The sequence below is a fragment of the Oncorhynchus mykiss genome, chromosome 2 (genome assembly GCF_013265735.2).
Source record: "Oncorhynchus mykiss isolate Arlee chromosome 2, USDA_OmykA_1.1, whole genome shotgun sequence".
Taxonomy (NCBI): Eukaryota; Metazoa; Chordata; class Actinopteri; order Salmoniformes; family Salmonidae; genus Oncorhynchus; species Oncorhynchus mykiss.
Window position 1 is genome coordinate 39,222,795 of NC_048566.1, and position 13,158 is coordinate 39,235,952.

The 13,158-nt window shown below is 42.7% G+C and overlaps 1 protein-coding gene and 1 non-coding gene across 2 annotated transcripts; one reads left to right on the plus strand and one right to left on the minus strand.

The window, feature by feature from the left end:
• Positions 1 to 6,017: 6,017 nt before the first annotated feature.
• LOC110489325 (triosephosphate isomerase B) lies at positions 6,018 to 10,975 on the minus strand. The gene is made up of 7 exons (XM_021562054.2): positions 10,728 to 10,975; positions 8,615 to 8,738; positions 8,361 to 8,445; positions 7,914 to 8,046; positions 7,286 to 7,371; positions 6,935 to 7,022; positions 6,018 to 6,703 (listed from the first exon to the last, which is right to left on the minus strand). The coding sequence occupies exons 1-7, from the start codon at positions 10,834 to 10,836 to the stop codon at positions 6,585 to 6,587; spliced, it is 744 nt and encodes a 247-aa protein (XP_021417729.2). The 5' UTR covers positions 10,837 to 10,975; the 3' UTR covers positions 6,018 to 6,584.
• A 590-nt stretch (positions 10,976 to 11,565) lies between these two features.
• On the plus strand, positions 11,566 to 11,621 carry LOC118944148. The gene has a single exon (XR_005039454.1). It is a non-coding gene; the product is annotated as a U7 small nuclear RNA (small nuclear RNA).
• Positions 11,622 to 13,158: the final 1,537 nt, after the last annotated feature.

A 13,158-nucleotide genomic window follows, 5' to 3' on the forward strand; every position in this document is an offset into this window, starting at 1 on the left:
CACTGGAAGGGACACCTGCTTCTTCATTGTGTGGACCACCAAAACTTCCATCACCATCCCCATCCAGTGTGACCACCCCTAACAGAATCATATTGCTCCTCCTGTCAGTACCTGTTTTCAGGGAAGCCAATGGCACAATATACATTCGAATTTAAAAGGTGAACAGTTGATATTTTACATTGAAGTAGGCCTCTATGTATGCTACTGTAAGTAGCCCCCAATGTTGAATTGAAACGTTCACTAACAGGTGCACAAACATTTGCCATTATTTTCTATTTCAGAAACGGACAGTCCGTTGCCGGTAATATAATTACTGCAAAAGATTACAGAACACAGTATATAGACTGGTAGCTTATGTCAAATATTTGACAGTATGGGTAGCCTATTACTGTGCGATATAGCAGGGATTCCCAAACTTTTTCACTCAGGTCATCCATTGTGTCGGGGGGCTAGGGTCAGTTTGTTATATCTGGAGTACTTCTCCTGTCCTATTTGGTGTCCTGTGTGAATCTAAGTGTGCGTTCTCTAATTCTCTCCTCTCTTTCTCTCTCTCGGAGGACCTGAGCCCTAGGACCATGCCCCAGGACTACCTGACATGATGACTCCTTGCTGTCCCCAGTCCACCTGGCTGTGCTGCTGCTCCAGTTTCAACTGTTCTGCCTTATTATTATTCGACCATGCTGGTCATTTATGAACATTTGAACATCTTGGCCATGTTCTGTTATAATCTTCACCCGGCACAGCCAGAAGAGGACTGGCCATCCCACATATGCTCTCTCTAATTCTCTCTTTCTTTCTCTCTCTCGGAGGACCTGAGCCCTAGGACCATGCCCCAGGAATACCTGACATGATGACTCCTTGCTGTCCCCAGTCCACCTGACTGTGCTGCTGCTCCAGTTTCAACTATTCTGCCTTATTATTATTCGACCATGCTGGTCATTTATGAACATTTGAACATCTTGACCATGTTTTGTTATAATCTCCACCCGGCACAGCCAGAAGAGGACTGGCCACCCCACATAGCCTGGTTCCTCTCTAGGTTTCTTCCTAGGTTTTGGCCTTTCTAGGGAGTTTTTCCTAGCCACCGTGCTTCTACACCTGCATTGCTTGCTGTTTGGGGTTTTAGGCTGGGTTTCTGTACAGCACTTTGAGATATCAGCTGATGTACGAAGGGCTATATAAATAAATTTGATTTGATTTGATCCATCCAGCATTGGGGAACATCCTGCGCAAGCACTGTTCATGACCCAAACTATTCACACCCCTCTTGTTGGTGGAGAGACCATTTAGCAGGTTTAAAGTTTATTTCCTGCAATTGTACACAACCGGCTGGTCCTTATTCCCCCGCTGCAACACCGCCGCTCCGGCTATGTCCACCGTCTACACCGGGCTCCTGCTGCCGATACGCGACCCAGTGTTGGCGGCTATCCAGTCCCTCCTTGGCACCTTGGGCTCTGTTGATGCACGGCTCGTTATGAGGGGAGATCCATATTATCTAACTGCCTGAAGACCAAGACGTCAGCATCTTGCTGCCCTCCCACGAGTGTGACTGGAGGGTCATGGCTTGTGAAGATAAACATTTTTAAAAAGTATTTAAAACCTCTGTTCCCAGGATACAGCATATATTTTCCATCGCAAAGTTTGTGGTAACATGTATCGTTTACCGCAATTTTCATGTTCCCCGCTCCATGTTTCCCCTCTGGAGAAGAGCGCTTCATAATTACATCTCTAAGATTTGCGCCATCCCACATTGATTATAATCAGTAACGATTTTAGCATGTACAATTGAAGTCGGAAGTTTACATTCACTTAGGTTGGAGTCATTAAAACTCGTTTTTCAACCACTCCACACATTTCTTGTTAACAAACTAACTTGTAGACCTCCACAGGTCTAGTTCATCATTGGGAGCAATTTCCAAATGCCTGAAGGTACCACGTTCATCTGTACAAACAATAGTAGGCAAATATAAACACCATGGGACCACGCAGCCATCACACCACTCAGGAAGGAGATGCGTTCTTTGGTGCGAAAAGTGCAAATCAATCACAGAACAACATCAAAGGACCTTGTGAAGATGCTGGAGAAAACAGGTACAAAAGTATCTATATCCACAGTAAAACGAGTCCTATATCGACATAACCTGAAAGACCGCTCGACAAGGAAGAAGCCACTGCTCCAAAACCGCCATAAAAAAGCCAGACTACGGTTTGCAACTGCACATGGGGACAAAGATCATACTTTTTGGAGAAATGTCCTCTGGTCTGATGAAACAAAAATTGAACTGTTTGGCCATAATGACCATCGCTATGTTTGGAGTAAAAAGGGGAAAATTTGTGGGCAGAACTGAAAAAGTGTGTGCGAGCAAGGAGGCCAACAAACCTGACTCTGTTACACCAGCTCTGTCAGGAGGAATGGGCCAAAATTCACCCAAATTATTGTGGGAAGCTTGTGGAAAGCTACCCGAAAAGTTTGACCCAAGTTAAAAATTTTAAAGGCAATGCTACCAAATTCGAATTGAGTGTGTGTAAACTTCTGACCCACTGGGAATGTGATGAAAGAAAGAAATGCTGAAATAAATCATTCTCTCTACTATTATTCTGACATTTCACATTCTTAAAATAAAGTGGTGATCCTAACTGACCTAAGACAGGGACTTTTAACTAGGATTAAATGTCAGGAATTGTGAAAAACTGAGTTTAAATGTATTTGGCTAAGGTGTATGTAAACTTCCTACTTCAACTGGAAATCTTGATGGAGCAAACTCAAAAAAATTGTTTAGCTGCATGCCAGCAATGCCTCTACAAAACACTAAACAATACATTCATTGGACTATAACGGTGACAAACGGTGCCCACAAACTGTTAGGGCCTACATAAAGCGGTCCCAACACCTTCCACTGTGAAACAGTTCATTCAGCCTCATTTACCACCTTTAAAAAAAACATAGCTGATATGGCTGACTTGCTTAAACAAATGTGGTTTCTACTGACAATTGAGATGTAACTATGGCATAAGGGGACGACGAGAGGATAAGAGGCAATCCGTAATTTAGATTAAGACATTCATGAGCGAGCTAGGACTGACACAATCAATGTAACTATTTGTTCAGCACTTTTGAAATGTACAGCGACAGAATTCAGAACATGGGCTATTCTTACAGTATTCTCCCCGTACACCAAGTCAGAACCGTAGGATAAATAAAGGGGGCATATAAACAGACAATGAAAGCTCTTACAATATCCAATGATGACATTTCTCTAAAACAGGCTATAGGCTACATGTGCACCACCAAGTCAGAACAGTATGTTAAATTATAGGGGGAAAAGGGACCAAATTATTACGGTGAGGCACATGGGCTACTAAAAGCTTACTACACAACATACACTCATGTATACTGTAGCTATGAAAGTAATACTATCTCCCTGGCATATTGCATCATTTATGCAGCAGGAAGGTGGCTCGGCTGGGTCCTAAATGGGAAAATTTAGTCATCAAACTTTTTCATCAAAGTCTGGCATTCTCTGGATTTATGGTGCTTTCAAGACAACTGGGAACTCTGAAAAAAAAAAAATTGCATCATGATGTTAGTGATCTTCAGGTCGGAGCTCTAGAAAGAGGCCTGAGTTCCCGACACAGAATTACGAGTTGAATCACCGTTCAAAATGTATTTTCCCAATCGGATCTCGCTTTTTTTCCGAATTCCCAGTTCTCTTGAACTTCCAAATCACTCATTGTTGAATTTGCGATTTACAACTTGTTGTGTAATGTCTATGTCCAACGGCCAATGAGCACCGATACGTTTTATCTATCATTTCTCTTCCTATGAAAAGGATTTGCCATTAGATAGTTGACTTGATTCATGATGATAACTGCTAGATTGCTAGCAAAAATGTTGAAAGTATGAAGTTGACATGATCAGTCCAATCAAAGCTACTGTAGATATAACGTGATTTGACGTCATTTTATCTGTGGCCAATGACATTCTAATGTAACTCTATGGCAGCACCCAATGGACTTGAATTTGTTAGCTCTCCCGTAGATTTTGCAGTGATGTAGTGTCCCCATGAGTGACAGAACACTGAGCCAATTACGGTGCAACTAGAGAACATTACCGACTCCTACATTCCGTATTTTCCCACCACAGAAAGCTCTGCTCCTCATCATTTTTTCCTCACTGGACAGATGTGCTGATCAGACTGAATTAATAAAATGTGAGTTCTGTATGTGTTGTATAATACCATACTATTTTATAAAAAAATATTTTTTAGATGATACAGAGATGCCTTTTTTATGGTGTGGTTTTGGATTTTGATTTCCTCCTGTGTGTGCATGTTGTTTTAAACTTCTGTTCAAAAAATTATTATAATTTGGACCAACCCTTGTCCAAATTCTGTTTCACTTCTCTCTTTTCTCAAGTAATATGAACTAGAGCTGCAACCACAGCAGCCACACTAGGTATAATTCCACCCTCACCCTGCAGCAACTAAATCGTTGGCCATGCTTTGCCTACACCTCATATCTTATGTCCAATCAATTGGCCATCGTCTCAGCAAAATGGTCCTTTTACCATAGCTATCAATAGCTACATTAGTTGGCGAGTTTCCAATTACACGCATTGCATATAGCGGTGGCAAAAAATTAATTCTTATATATTTTTATGTGTAACAATGCGAGGCACTCATCAGTATTGAGTCAGAAACGTGTCCCTATCACTTCGTATTACCGCATGCATGGCTGGGTTCAACGCAAAGCAAACGTCTCATTTTATCATACAAATTGCATTACAGCATGCGTCAATCCAGGCAACATGTGCAACATTTACGGTAATACAGCCTCTGCAGAAATCCAGGCATTCATACTTCTTGCTCTTCATGGAGCAGCGCAGAACTAACTGTTGAGCATATCTGTTGTGAAGGACAGGAGGTTGGTGGCACCTTAATTTGGGAGAAGGGGCTCTCGGTAATGACTGGGGTGGAATGGTATCAAATACATCAAACGCATGGTTTGTAAGTGTTTGATGCCATTCCATTTGCTCGATTGTAGCCATTATTATGAGACTCCCCTCAGCAGCCTCCTATGCTGTTCTGTCTGCTAACCTTACTTCCCACTAATCAAATCATCAATATTTATTCAGTAGATTCATTCATGCCTCTGTTGCCAGATTTGTACATGGTGGGATTGTCATAAGGAGTTCAGCATTGTGTAGGGAATGCTGAAGAAGGCTGTGTTCCTATTCTTTGTTTTTTTTCCTTACCCTGTGACTTAAACCTCACTTGACAGCTTCACAGTTCAAGGTAAGGAGAGAAGAAGCCACATAGGAAAAGAGGATAGCACTTGACCTTTTGAAACATCTCCACTGTCGAAGAATGCTGCAGAAGAGAAATAATCCATTTGTTTGAGGATGTTGGTGATTGGGCATGGCCTAGTGGACATGATATGAATTGCACCATTATCTACATGAACTCTCAGGAATTTGGCATCACATTACCAAAGTACCACCAGCAGATACTGTAGTCTGACTGGCTTTACACAAAGGTAGGAATGCAGCCTGCTAGTATTCAAGATCATGCTGTGGAAGATAAGCTAACCGATCGCTGCAGCTGTACATAGTCTATTGGTAAAGAGCCCACCCATTTTCACCTACCTCATCCCCATACTGTTTTTATTTATTTTTCTGCTCTTTTGCACACCAACCTGTACATAACCATCTGATCATTTATCACTCCAGTGTTAATCTGCATAATTGTAATTATTCGCCTACCTTCTCATGCCTTTTGCACACAATGTATATAGACTCCCCCTTTTTCTACTGTGTTATTGACTTGTTAATTGTTTACTCCATGTGTAACTCTGTGTTGTCTGTTCACACTGCTATGCCTTATCTTGGCCAGGTCACAGTTGCAAATGAGAACTTGTTCTCAACTAGCCTACCTGGTTAAATAAAGGTGAAATAAAAATAAAAATAAAAAGATTATGTGCAGTGTGTCAATAACACAATAAAAACAGGACACAACTAGACTCTAAACCTTTTATTACAACAACAGTCAGCCCCCCCCCCCCTAACAAAACATGGTGGACATGTAATGGACGCCTCCCTCTTGACCGAGTAGCCAATGAGAGAGTGGATCATGTGTTCTATGGAAAGGGATAAGACCCAAAACATAAATTACACAAAGAGTCATCTATAGTACAAAGACAAGTGAATCCGATTGCTAGTTTTGACACTGTATACATAAAAGTTTGTAAACTTTCAAGTAAAGGCATGGGTTGTTGTTCCATCCAGGATGGTGTGGTCAAGCGCAGTCCCTTTAAAAAACAGTAGTGGAGGCTAGTACAAAAAAAACTCAGTGGAACTAACACCTTTCACTGCTGTATAGTATGCGTGTCAAACTGTTCCTTTTCTTTGAAACATTAAACCAACAAAAAAGAAAGAGGTAAAGACATCACACAAATATATATAATTTTTAAAAAAGGCTAAGGGAAGGGAGTTCTAAGTGCCGAGTTTTGAGGATAATGGCTCAGGTTTCGTCTGAATGGAGTTGGCCTCAAATATGGACAAATATGGTCTGACCACTTCAGGGTTTTTATTGCTTGGCGTTGATGATGTCAACGAACTCTGGCTTGAGTGCAGCGCCGCCAACCAGGAAACCGTCCACATCCTTCATGCCTCCCAGCTCCTTGCAGGTGCCACCTGTCACGGAACCTGAGGAGAGAGAACAGACAGATATGAGTGAGGAATGGAGTGATGAGGGACAGAGTGGGGGGGGGGGGGGGGGGGGGGGGGTGAAGAGACCACTGTATGCTCCTACCACTGCATGCCCCTGACTTGAATTAGATTAGCTACGCAATGACAAAACCTATTAACCCCCGTTTGTGGTTGTGGCGTTAACAGCGTAAGTGTGTTTAAACGTGACGCATAGGAGTTTGGTCTCACCTCCATAGATTATCCTGACAGAGTTGGCTACTGCCTCAGACACATTGGCCTTGACCCACTGCCTCAGTTTGTCATGAACGTCCTGGGCCTGAGAGACAAAGATAAGAAAAGATAAGGAAAAAAAGAGATTGAAATAAAACCATGAATATGGGTTCCAAAGTCCAGTAAGCTCTGACTTTAGCCTTCAATTGAGTGATGAATCTCAAATGGACAACACATTCTGCTCTAGTCCAGAATGAATGTATGCAGTATAAAGAGATTCAGGCTTTTAGTCACACGTCCCCATCCGTCCCAGGTTCTTTCCATTGCGGTCATGCAATAGTAATGGATGACAATAGAAGAAACACTTACCTGGGCGGGGGATGCGGTCTTGCCGGTGCCGATGGCCCACACGGGCTCATAGGCCAGAACAACCTTGGACCAGTCCTTAATGTTGTCTGCAAACAGAATTTACATAATGAATACAGTACTGCATTCACATTAATCAAAAAGGAGAACTCAAAATGGACACAGTGCCATCATGGACACGCTGGATGTAACCAAGTTGTTAACGAAAAGGAAAACTAATTAACCACACTGAAAGACCCAATCACGTCTGTGGCGGGCACACTATCCCTTTACCAATAGGATGTATTCATGCAGCAGTAGTATTACTACATTCAACAATGTTAGAATCACTACAGAGTAATACAGGTACATCCATTAATTGGAATTTATTGCTTACTTTCCAGATACAAAGAGGCCTTTGCTGGTTATACGATTGTTATATATTATTGTCATGGTTCTTGACATGTTTAACTCTTCTCTGTGCATTGTAAAGTTCAGGGTCCATTTTCAAATATGTAAAATGCAAAACTGATGCTAGATCAGCACTCTAACACGCAGATTACAGGCTCTGATAATATATGTGTACGCCTGAGCAGAATCTGTGGTTTTGTGTAACACACTCATTATGAATCAGTGATTTCAGTGACAATACCTGCGAAGTGCTTCGTCTGTGCGTTGATGACCTTCTCTGTGATGCCAGCTTCCCTCTCGTCCAGCTTCTCACCGATGCAGGCAATGACACCCAGGCCATTCTCCAGGGCGTGGGCGCACTTCTGACCAATAAGCTGTCAGGACACACAAACAGTTAATCAATCAGACAGGTTGTTCATTTATTGTCATATTTTTCACATTTCCTCTACTTGAGGAACACCTTGAGTGTAAAATGGAGATTCAAATTATGACGCATAGATTTGTCACTGCTCCTCAAATTCTGTCATTTTCAAGGTAAATTCACTGTTGAAAGAGACATAATCCAATACTGTATCACAGCCCTGTTCTTGTGATAGTCTACAGTCTCCTCCTCTACAGCCTCCTCCAGAGACTCCTCCCGAGATTACACATTCATAAACACCAGCACTCTACCAAATAAGCCATTTACCTCATCAGTCTCTCCAAACACCCAGCGCCTCTCAGAGTGGCCCAGGATCACCCAGTGCACGCCAACGTCCTTGATCATCGCAGGGCTGAGAAGGAGAGAGAGGGGCCATAAAGGAAGTGAGAGAACGGAAAAAGAAAGAGCGCGTGAGTAAAAGAGATTAGCACACAAAGTACAGTCCGCCTGCAGGGTTGGTTCAGTAAAGCACTAGTGTCCTGAAGACACTCGCATCCGCAGTTACAGGGCATGTCCATTACCTGATCTCCCCGGTGAAGGCACCCCCCTTGACCTTGTAGCAGTTCTGAGCGGCCACTCCGATCTTAGGGTCCAGCTTGGCCCTGGCGAACTCAAGGTAGATTGACGGGGCGCCGCAGACCACCTCTGCAAGCAGAGAGAGAGAGAACCAACACGGTCATGCACTGACCACTATTCTCAGGGTTGAAATAACAGACCGACCAGTTAATATTCTTAGAGGTGAAATCCTAAATTCCACTTCAGTTTAATTTTTTCACTTAGTCATGCAATGATGTCAATGTGTGAGACTAAGTGAAAATTCTAAGCGGAAGTTAAGATTTGCCCCTTGATCCTTACATGGACGCCCATGTAACAGTAGTATTTTTTAGAAACTGAAATAGGAAGTGCACACAGCGATTGTCGGTGACATCTAGTATCCGTGGGAAAGGCTTTCCTTCGAGTGGTGACAACTCCATGTAGTGGCCCACTCTACTATTCACTTCAGTGTACAAAACAAGGCCTATCGATCAGAATGATTAGGCCTATTTGAGCCCGTGTTGGTTATACAGTCCAATACCAGAGTCTGCTGCATTAGTACACACTGTACAAGTGGGATATCCCCAGTGTTGTGGGGTACAGTAGGCCAGACACTGACATTAGCACTGTAACTATATCTTGGGGTTAAGTGTGTCTATATTAAACCCACACAGTCACTATTCCCTCTGCAAAGGTCATTTATCCCTGCCAAGAGTCAGTCCCCCGCTGCAAAAAGGTCCTAGTTCAACCTCCAAAAGGTCACTAGAACTCAGCTCACAAAGGTCACTCATGTGGTAAAATTCTGCTGGGGTCGAACTGGACCTTAAATTTAAAGGTCAACCACAGGATAAAAAAAATTAAAAAAAATATTCTGCAGGTTCATAAAATGGCCTAGGGAAGAAGTGACTTACCATTGACTTTACATTTCTAGAAAGAGACGTGGGGAAAGCAATACGCGAGCTTCAGTCGTCTGCTGGCCCATGCAGCGTCCGGTTTCACGCGTCAGTAAATTTGTACTGTGTAGATTAGCTAGAGTTGTGGGGGTGGCTCTTTCTGTGGGGTAAAGTCCGAGGCTGTAGACGGATGTAGGTTACTACACGGACATAACGTGTCCTTCGGCGCACTCCGAGGTGCAGCAGATAACGCCCATGTATCCTACAAAAACGACACAAAACCTGACTAAGTACTTGTAGCCTGTTCTTGAACCTGTGTGTTCAAATGCAAGCATGCGATCAGGGCATACGCCTCTGTGGCAGTTTGGAAATGCACGATGTTGGTGTTTCCGCTATTCTCTCTGGCGGAGTGGGGAACTCTCTTATTGGTTAACACAATTAGTATGTTGCGCATAAATGAATTCGGGTCTAACGGTAGAATATGCATTTCTAAATTACAGTATTGTGATGGTGCAATGATATCCACCCTTGGTCCTCCTGGTAGTTATATTAAAACAGGGCTCGCGATCGGATGGATCATTATAATGCATCAAAGAACAAAACAGACATTCCGCCCCTCGCTTGCGCCAGACAGACTGTTGTGGCTACGTGCTGTTCGGAACGTACGCCCGCTGTCAACGAAAATCCATTTAGCAAGTCATGTTCTTCTATCCTAGTTCAGTTTAAAATAATGGTTAAAAATCCACTGACACAATGGAGTTCTCCGGTTACAAAGGATTATAGGGGGCTTCAATACCAAAATAGGCATATGCCTATGTATTCTGCATTGTCTTCTGTATTCTCCACAAATTGTCCCCATCGCACAGATCGCATCATAATTATGTAAACATTAGTGTCAGGGTATCCTATAATTTAAAACCATTATGAAAATGGCAATGAAATGGGACCTACCGGAGTGTAGCTTGGCTTACCACCCATTGATTCGTGCACTGATAGCAAAAAAAACGACCTTCCCTAACCTTTGTTTCACGCTTTTCCCCCTTCTCTTGATGGAGAGCTAAAACAATTTACCTTACAAAAGTCTAATTTCACAATGCAACTGGATAGGCTACACCAGGAACCCAATGCGACAAGTTACAAAGATCAACTCTAAGCCTACTACACGAGTCAGACATTAAAAGCACAGAAGCCACACAGAACCACGCACCGGTGTTGGGGTCGAGCTTGGCAGAGTTCAGGGTTTTGATGAGTTCGCCAAGGCTTGCCTTGTCGCCATTCATCTTCCAGTTACCACCAACGAAGAATTTTCTGGACATATTTGCAGTATAAGGTTGTTTCTCGGCCTTAGAACTGAGCTGGATTCTTATCAGGCGGACCTACTTCGGGGAGAAGAGCAACGACCCCGGCGCAAATCACTGTATTTATCATCATGGGCCACGTAACCCAACCTCTCAGTTTGTTCTATTGGTTTACAGAGACACGCCCAGAATAGCGTTTCCTTATGTACAATGTTAGCCTTTTATTTCAGTAGAATAAAGAGTACAGGCAACATTTTCAAGAAAATGGATGTTCTTCAAATTAGGCTATCTTTGTTTTAAGCGTGAAAATAATATTCATGTTTCAGTATATGGGGATGAAATACATTGAAAATATGTCGAACATTCCCACAGAGCTCCCACTGAAAAATGTCGTTATCTCAAATAAAATGGCCATTCCGATCAGACGGCGAGCGGGGCCTACTAAATCGAACGAATACATTCTCACGCAAGAAAGCTGAGAGAATTCAGCGCTTTGATTGGCTAGCATTCTATCTTTTACTTTGCATACCCAAAATGCCTTTCGCCTTATATTTCTCGCAATCTGAGTTAAAATAATGTATTTTAAACAACAAAGCAAGCCATCTTGTGTAACATTACAACATATTTGTCACATAATATGTTAATAACTCTGAAACATATTTTTTGTACGCCTGATAGGAGCTAATTCTGACACAAACACTCACTGTATAAACCTACAAGAACGCGTGTGACCTTCATGAGATTATAGAAAATTTGCTATTTTAGTATTTGTCAAGTAGGCGTCTTCAATTGAAGAAGCCCCCGAACTCTATGGAAAGTTAATGAAACATTTGTGTTTTCTGTTACAGATTGAAGGACAGTGTAGATTTACGCAATAAAGCCCGAGGAGTTGTGGGAAAGTGGCCATATACAACAACCCTCAGAGGTGCCTTATTGCTATTAGAAACTGGTTACCAACGTAATTAGAGCAGTACAACTAAATGGTTTGTCATACCCCTGGTATTCGTCTGATATACCGTGCCAAGGCTGTCAGCCAATCAGCATTCAGGGCTCGAACCACCAGGTTTATAATTGTATCAATCACTCATTGTATGTTTATGAAATCCTGAGTGGTGCAGCTGTCTAAGGCACTGCATCGCCATGCTACAGGCGTCACTACAGACCCGGTTTCGATCCAGGGCTGTATCACAACTGGCCGTGATCATGAGTCCCATAGGGCGGCGCACAATTGCCCCAGCGTCGTTAGGGGAGGGTTTGGATGGTTAGGACATTGTAAATAATAATTTGTTCTTATTAACTGACTTGCCTAGTTAAATAAAGGTCAAATACAATTTTTTAAATCATGGGGTAGTAATCCTGATGTAGGTTTGAACACTCAGTGATGTCAACCCAATACTTTAGCTATTAGTTACGCCAAGAGATCAGAACCCCTTGACGAGGTTGCTATTATTGGGTTAAGTTCTCCCCTTTTCTTTAGAGTGCGCGTCCTTGCGCTTTACTCCCGTAAATTGATCACATCGGCATCCTTGGGATGTGCTCTCGATGGCCACAACTGGGGGGCATCCCACTTCTGACACCAGTGTAGCAAATTAAGATTGTAATCCAGACCGGGGTTTAAACCAACTGTCAACCCAACACCTGCCCTCTTGAGGAAGTGGCTAGGTATTGGGTTAAGGTCGTCACTGTATGATAGATACAACAATATAGGCCTACTTTCATTTTGTACATTTACTGATGCTGAAAAATTGAGGTTCGGTACAATAATAGTCTGAATCGGCTTCTCGACCGGTCTTCCCCGCTCATCTTCTGCACTGAGGATCTGAAATGACAGGACAGGTGAAAACAACATGGTGGGTGCATATTGTCTACAGTGGGATTTATTCACATGTACAAAAAGGGAAAAATCAAAAAGGGAAAAATCAAAAATAAAGATTATCTACTTGTTTAGTCAGCAGCAGTTTTCAGTTTATTCAATGTTTATTTAACTGCGTCACTCTTTACATGAACCGATCTTGATCAGTTTACCTTCCCCAAATTCTAGGCCCATTTTGTAATATTTACAGGCATTTCTGATCATTTAATTAATAATGTTGTAACGTTTCTGAGGGCAGAGCGAGGTTCCGAGTCGAAGCACGAACAGGCTTCCAAAGGTTACGGTTTGGGGAGCGTTAATCGGTTTTTAGAAAGGTCAGGATGGTTACCTACCTCAACTGAACGGGAAGCAAGTCCTTGTGCTTCGCCATCTTTCAGGGCCCAAGCACGCCCGTCCGTGCTTTCGATGGCCCTTACAGGTCATCCCTATCCCACTTCTGACACAGCTGTGGTGTTAATCTATAATTA

Bases quoted from the DNA above. Each gene is read 5' to 3' on its own strand.
- LOC110489325 (XM_021562054.2), bottom strand. From the start codon at position 10,836: ATGTCCAGAAAATTCTTCGTTGGTGGTAACTGGAAGATGAATGGCGAC. The intron at 8,446-8,614 runs GTAATGGACATG...TCTCCTTCTCAG, and splicing joins GCCTTCACCGGGGAGATCAG to CCCTGCGATGATCAAGGACG. The intron at 6,704-6,934 runs GTGAGACCAAAC...CTCTCTCCTCAG, and splicing joins TGTCAGGATAATCTATGGAG to GTTCCGTGACAGGTGGCACC.